General features: G+C 42.9%; 2 protein-coding genes across 2 annotated transcripts; both read left to right on the forward strand.

The window, feature by feature from the left end:
* Positions 1-84: 84 nt before the first annotated feature.
* Positions 85-657, forward strand: LOC119664390. Its single transcript, XM_038073893.1, has one exon. The coding sequence runs from the start codon at positions 85-87 to the stop codon at positions 655-657; it is 573 nt and encodes a 190-aa protein (XP_037929821.1).
* Positions 658-6,264: 5,607 nt separating this feature from the next.
* Positions 6,265-6,837, forward strand: LOC119664389. Its single transcript, XM_038073892.1, has one exon. It carries the CDS (start codon positions 6,265-6,267, stop codon positions 6,835-6,837), a length of 573 nt encoding a protein of 190 aa, XP_037929820.1.
* The last annotated feature ends 792 nt before the right edge of the window (positions 6,838-7,629 follow it).

The following is a 7,629-nucleotide window of genomic DNA, read 5'->3' on the forward strand; positions in this document are numbered from 1 at the left end:
ACTTATGCGGACATTTTAAAGAACCTCCGTTCGAATGTCAAGCCGGATGACTCGAAAGTCAAAATTCGAGCAGTCCGCAAGACAATGTCGGGAGCTCTGCTATTAGAGCTTGACAAGGGGACCAAGGCAAGCTTAGAGTTCTGCGATGAAATAAGGAGTGCTTTGCAAGAAACGGCGGAGGTAACTGGTCTGATACCGAAAACCACCATAGAGATAAGAGATCTCGATGCGCTTACTACAACGACGGAAGTCGAAGAAGCGGTTAAACGACTCCTTCCAAGCGGAAGCGATCAGTTGAAGGTGACCGTCACCAAACCAAATAACAAAGAACTGGTCAGAGCTTACGTGCAATTACCCACCGTAGCAGCTGATAAGCTTCTCGAGACAGGCTCGATCATTATTGGATGGATCAGAGCAAAAAAGCGGACGCGCACCGAAACAAAGCGTTGCTTCAGGTGCCTTGGTGTAGGACATGTACAGAGAAATTGCAAGGGTCCAGATAGAACAAACCTCTGCATCAAATGTGGCGCACCTGGACACAAACTAAAGGAGTGCACAAACTCTCCGAAGTGCTGCGTCTGTACTGACGCTGGCCTCAAAACCGTCGATCACATTGCTGCATCTGGCAAATGTGCATCGGTAAAGGCCCAAAGATGATGAGATTTTTGCAAGCAAATATGCACCGAAGCAGGACAGCAGACGCCCTTATATCACAACTCATACATGAGCGGAACGCGGATGTTGTCATAATTAGCGAACAATATGGAGAAATCAGTTGCGGTACCTTCTTGGCTGACTGCAGTGGAACTGCAGCCATCTGGCTGCCATGCGCCGAGAAATTCTCTTTCTCAGCCAGTGGTGCCGGAGACGGACACGTTTGGGTTCGAAATCGCAACTTTACCTTAATGAGCTGCTATCTTACACCGAGCGACAGTATTGGCCAATTCCAGATGAAACTGGACGCAATCGAAGATTGCGTCCTCCAAATGGGTGAAACTTTATTATAGCAGGCGACTTCAATTCGAAGGCCATTGAATGGGGCATGATGACCACAAATCCCAGAGGTAGGCGAGTGCTTGACATGGCGGCCAGATTGGGACTTGTAGTCGCTAACAGAGGGATGTCGCCCACCTTTCGCAGACCAGGATGCGAAGGCACTATTCCAGACATCACGTTAGTGTCGGAGAAGATAGCTGGTACGCTCAAGGAATGGTCAGTTCTCGAGGACTACACGGGGAGCGATCACCAATACATCTGGTTCACCGTCGAGCCAGGCAATAGGCCAAATGGAAACCCCGGAAGGAGGTCTACTCGCAAATGGTCCACGAATAAACTCAATAGGGATATCTTTCTCGAAGTGTTCGATGATAGGATGAGTAGAAACACTGGAGGAGGAGATGCCAGGAGCTTGGTCCGCCACACAATGCACAGCATAACACAGGCCTGCGATGCAGCAATGCCTAGAGTGGCAAAAAATCCCAGAAGAAAGGCAGCCTATTGGTGGACTGAAGAAATTGCTGAACTTCGAAGGGTCTGTCTCCAAATGCGGAGGAGAAGGACCAGGGCCAGAACACGGAGAGATGCCACGGCAGAAAGCGAAGCATTAAAGGCAGCTAGGAAGGCATTAAAGATCGCTATTTCCAAAAGTAAGAAAAGAAAATGGGAAGAGTTACGTGAAGACGTAAATAACGACCCTTGGGGACTTGGCTACAAGATCGTCATGCGAAAAATAGGTGCCTTGGCGCCAGTTCCTGAATTGGAAGAAAATGTGATGGATAACATCGTAAATTCTCTTTTTCCGGATCATGAAATACGCAGAGACTGTGAAAGGGTACTCACCGATGATCCACCGCTTTTTACGGAAGAGGAACTTAAAACCGCAGCACGTTCTCTGAAGAATAACAAAGCCCCAGGACCGGACGGTGTCCCATCTGAGGCGATTAAGCTGATAGCAGACGACCGCCCACAATCCCTGCTTGAAATGTTTAACTCTTGTCTGAAGGAAGGCATTTTTCCAGAGCCCTGGAAAAAGCAGCAACTAACCCTAATTAGCAAAGGAAAGGGCAACCCCGAGATGCCAAATGCATACCGACCACTTTGTATGCTCGACACATCAGGGAAACTGCTGGAACGACTACTAAAACCGCGTATAGCAGCATCCATTGAGAGCGCTGGGGGACTATCCACCAGACAGCACGGTTTCCGGCCAGGAAAGTCCACCATTGGAGCTATCGCTGATGTGGCGGCAACCGTAGAAGCCGCACAATGTGGAAATGCTTACTCGAAGCGTATAGTACTTCTGGCGGCTCTAGACATTAGGAATGCGTTCAACAGCCTACAATGGACCGATGTGATCAACGCCCTTGAAGGACGCTTTAATACACCGATGTACTTGATGCGAATGATCCGCAGCTACCTTAGCGATAGAGAGCTTCTCTATCACACAAGGAGTGGTACAAAAACTAAGAAGATCACCTCCGGAGCAGCGCAGGGCTCCGTTCTTGGCCCTGATCTATGGAATGCGAGCTACGATGAAATATTCTCCATTGAAATGCCGGACAACGTACACCTAGTAGGCTTTGCCGATGATGTAGCCGCAGTCATCACAGCACGAAATGTAACCGAAGCACAGTTCAGACTAAATCAGGTCATGCTACGCACGATGGAATGGATGGATGACCGCGGTCTAAAGCTAGCAACTGAGAAGACAGAACTCATTATATTAACGAAACAGCAAATACCCTTGGAAATTGAAATGCGGGTATGGAACTCTACCATTAAAACGTCCAAGGAAATGAAATATCTGGGCATCCAGCTGGACTCCAGGATGTCGTTTTGGGCCCAGATAAAACATGCAGGTGAAAAGGCTTCAAAGGCCTCAGCGTCCTTAAGCAAGCTAATGGCAAACGTTGGCGGCCCAACAGAAGACAAGCGAAAACTGCTAATGACAGTTGTGAACGCGATTCTGCTCTACGGTTCTGAAGTATGGTCTAATGCATTACAGATTAACCAGAAGCGAAATGCGCTCGAAAAAATCCAGAGAACAACGGCACTCAGGGTAGCATCTGCATACCGTACGGTTTCAGGTGCGGCGGTCCTTGTTATAAGCAGCTCAATACCCATCGACCTCATGGCCATGGAACGGAGGCAAGCATGGTTAAGCCGCCAAAGCAACGAAAACAGCAGCGTAGCTACAAATTATCGGGAACACACAATGATAGAGTGGCAAAGTCGGTGGACTAACGAAACTAGTGGTAGGTGGACTGCAAGACTCATCCCGGACTTAGTCGCCTGGACCACAAGGAAGTTCGGCGAGGTAAACTATTACCTGACACAATTCTTCTCCGGGCACGGGTACTTCGGCAAATATCTGTACCGGATGAATATTCGAGAGGAGCAGAGTTGCATCTATGGCGATGCTGATGTCGACGATGTAGAACACACGTTTTTTGAATGCAATCAATGGTTAATCGAGAGAACCAACCTGCAAGCACAGATAGGCGGCATTTGGACCCCGGAAAATGTAGTACCCTTACTACTAGCAAGTGAAAACAACTGGAACGTGGTGGCGAGGCACGTGGAGGCAGTACTTCGCGCAAAAAAGAGGCGCCTGGACGCAGGTACAACAGCAGCGACGTAAGATTATATCTTACAATCAGGATGTGCATGACCTGAAACAATACCTAGTGGTGGTTCCGGGTCATGTGCTTCATCCTGGAAAGGGGAGTTTTTTAGCATGTCAGCGATTAGCGCGAACCGTGCACTACCCACAGAAAGACGTTTTCTGCGGGTGTGTGTAGACATTTTTTGTTCCCCAGCCTCGAAATACAAAAAAAAATTATTATTATTATTATTATTATTATTATTATTATTATTATTATTATTTTATTATTATTATTATTATTATTATTAATTATCTATTACTGTTATTATTTTGTCATTATTATTATTAGTCTATTATTATTATTATTATAATTATTACTATTTTTTATTATTCTATTGCTATTATAATCTTATTATATGTATTATAATTATAATTATTATATTTATTAGTTATTATTAATTAGTTATTATAATTATATAATATAATTATTATAATCTATTATTATTATTCTATCGTTATTATTATTCTATTATTATTATTATTCAATTACTATTATTATTCTATTATTTTTATTATTCTATTATTACTATTTTATAGTTATTATTATTATTCTATTATTATTATTATTCTATTGTTATTATTATTATTTTATTGTTTTTATTATTCTTTCACTATTATTATTATTCAATTATTATGATAATTCTTTTATTATTATTCTATTATTATTATTACTATTATTTTTAATATAATATACTATTATTATTAATCTATTATTGTTATTATCTTATCATTATTATTATTATTCAATTATTATTATTCCATTATTATTATCACAATTTTTTTATTATTCTATTGTTATTATAATCTTATTAAATATATTATAGTTATAATTTTTTTATTTATTAGTTATTATTAATTAGTTATTATAATTATATAATATAATTATTGTAATATATTATTAATATTATTTTTCTATTGTTATTATTATTCTGTTATTATTATTATTGTATTGTTATTATTATTTTATTTTTATTATTATTTCATTATTATTATAATTACTATTTTATTATTCTTCTACTATTATTACTAATATTCTCTTTTTATTATTATTATTCTATTATTATTATTATTATTCTATTATTATTATTATTATTCTTAATGTTCTTTTATTATTTATTAATTATTATTATTTTTTTTATTATTATTATTATTATTATTATTATTATTATTATTATTATTATTATTATTATTATTATTATTATTATTATTATTATTATTATTATTCCCCCTGCGGGATAGGGGTTAGAATATTCCCGTGGTAAGGCATGCCTGTCGTACGAGGCGACTAAAATCCAGCCATCGAGGGACACCCAAGTGTGCAGAGAGTGACTGCAGCTGTGCACCACCGAGGGACACGGACGAGTGCACTGTTTTAAGAGAAGGCAGCTGCACCAACGATGGAGTTCCTTCACGTCCAACATAAACACTATGTTAAGATGATGGCAAAAAACGCATGCCGAAACAGGCAATGCACATCAGCTATGAATTCAGGGTTCATACACCCATGGCATACTGGAAATAAACAACGATAACGATGACTTTGGGCTGGCGGATGTGGTATTCTGTTACCTGAGTATATGAGAGTGACATCTCATAGAAATGGCTTTCAGGTTAATGCTGCATCTTCCTCCGTCCTTTTAAAACTTGGCAAGTCTCCAAGTACGTTCGATGTTTCGTCACCGTTAAGTTGGTGGTATAGGCTCAGTTGAGAGTACTCCTGACCTGCGCCAGATTCTGGCTCTGAACACAATCTCCCATAAGGAATTGTGTCAACCCTCGCATGGCCTCCCTGCTTCGCATAGATAACCATGGGGATCGTTACGAGCGACTATACAACCGAACATCGATAGCGGCTAGGAGTTTGGACCCAAAAATCATGACAAATGAAAAAACAAATACACAAAATCTAACGGAAGCGCCATCGCAAGATGGCCCAGGGAAGTCCGCATCGGACAGTGGCACGCCAAACGTGCCATCACAAATGAAGGAGGTTCCCGTCTCACCGAGCGATGAATACATCCAAACCCTGAGAAGGGAAGAGGAGCAGACACTAGGAAAGTGTATAGCCGCCTTAATGAAGATAAAAAATGGCATAATGCGGCAAAAAAATGTCTCGCTAGATATTAAAGATGGCGTAAACGAACTGCAAACGCACTTCGAAAACATGGGCTACTATAGCCGATGCTGGATCAAGGCAGTGGCGAAAAAAGCACGAAGAGAAGCAAATGTGGTAGACACACCAAACGTGCATAGACAAAAGCGCATGGCGACAAGTCCTGCTGCGCAAAACACAGGAAATGAGAGCGCCAAAAAGAGCAGACAAGATAAGCCTGAGGAATGGCAACACGAGGAGGTAATCGGAAGACAACCCCCGGTATGGCCACACATTTAGCAGACATAATGTCGGTACAAAGAAAGCTGAAAAGAAAACTAAGCCAGAAGCAAAGAGACCCAGGCCCAATAAGGACAGAGGCCCAAAGACGGAAGCAGTCCTCATAAAACCGACGGGAAGTCAAACTTATGCGGACATTTTAAAGAACCTCCGTTCGAATGTCAAGCCGGATGACTCGAAAGTCAAAATTCGAGCAGTCCGCAAGACAATGTCGGGAGCTCTGCTATTAGAGCTTGACAAGGGGACCAAGGCAAGCTTAGAGTTCTGCGATGAAATAAGGAGTGCTTTGCAAGAAACGGCGGAGGTAACTGGTCTGATACCGAAAACCACCATAGAGATAAGAGATCTCGATGCGCTTACTACAACGACGGAAGTCGAAGAAGCGGTTAAACGACTCCTTCCAAGCGGAAGCGATCAGTTGAAGGTGACCGTCACCAAACCAAATAACAAAGAACTGGTCAGAGCTTACGTGCAATTACCCACCGTAGCAGCTGATAAGCTTCTCGAGACAGGCTCGATCATTATTGGATGGATCAGAGCAAAAAAGCGGACGCGCACCGAAACAAAGCGTTGCTTCAGGTGCCTTGGTGTAGGACATGTACAGAGAAATTGCAAGGGTCCAGATAGAACAAACCTCTGCATCAAATGTGGCGCACCTGGACACAAACTAAAGGAGTGCACAAACTCTCCGAAGTGCTGCGTCTGTACTGACGCTGGCCTCAAAACCGTCGATCACATTGCTGCATCTGGCAAATGTGCATCGGTAAAGGCCCAAAGATGATGAGATTTTTGCAAGCAAATATGCACCGAAGCAGGACAGCAGACGCCCTTATATCACAACTCATACATGAGCGGAACGCGGATGTTGTCATAATTAGCGAACAATATGGAGAAATCAGTTGCGGTACCTTCTTGGCTGACTGCAGTGGAACTGCAGCCATCTGGCTGCCATGCGCCGAGAAATTCTCTTTCTCAGCCAGTGGTGCCGGAGACGGACACGTTTGGGTTCGAAATCGCAACTTTACCTTAATGAGCTGCTATCTTACACCGAGCGACAGTATTGGCCAATTCCAGATGAAACTGGACGCAATCGAAGATTGCGTCCTCCAAATGGGTGAAACTTTATTATAGCAGGCGACTTCAATTCGAAGGCCATTGAATGGGGCATGATGACCACAAATCCCAGAGGTAGGCGAGTGCTTGACATGGCGGCCAGATTGGGACTTGTAGTCGCTAACAGGGGGATGTCGCCCACCTTTCGCAGACCAGGATGCGAAGGCACTATTCCAGACATCACGTTAGTGTCGGAGAAGATAGCTGGTACGCTAAAGGAATGGTCAGTTCTCGAGGACTACACGGGGAGCGATCACCAATACATCTGGTTCACCGTCGAGCCAGGCAATAGGCCAAATGGAAACCCCGGAAGGAGGTCTACTCGCAAATGGTCCACGAATAAACTCAATAGGGATATCTTTCTCGAAGTGTTCGATGATAGGATGAATAGAAACACTGGAGGAGGAGATGCCAGAAGCTTGGTCCGCCACACAATGCACAGCATAACACAGGCCTGCGA

This window comes from Teleopsis dalmanni, unplaced genomic scaffold (assembly GCF_002237135.1).
Source record: "Teleopsis dalmanni isolate 2A unplaced genomic scaffold, ASM223713v2 unscaffolded_contig_1871, whole genome shotgun sequence".
Taxonomy (NCBI): Eukaryota; Metazoa; Arthropoda; class Insecta; order Diptera; family Diopsidae; genus Teleopsis; species Teleopsis dalmanni.

What these genes read in the sequence shown, in the direction of transcription:
- LOC119664390 (XM_038073893.1), top strand. Translation starts at nt 85, where the DNA reads ATGTCGGGAGCTCTGCTATTAGAGCTTGACAAGGGGACCAAGGCAAGC.
- LOC119664389 (XM_038073892.1), top strand. Translation starts at nt 6,265, where the DNA reads ATGTCGGGAGCTCTGCTATTAGAGCTTGACAAGGGGACCAAGGCAAGC.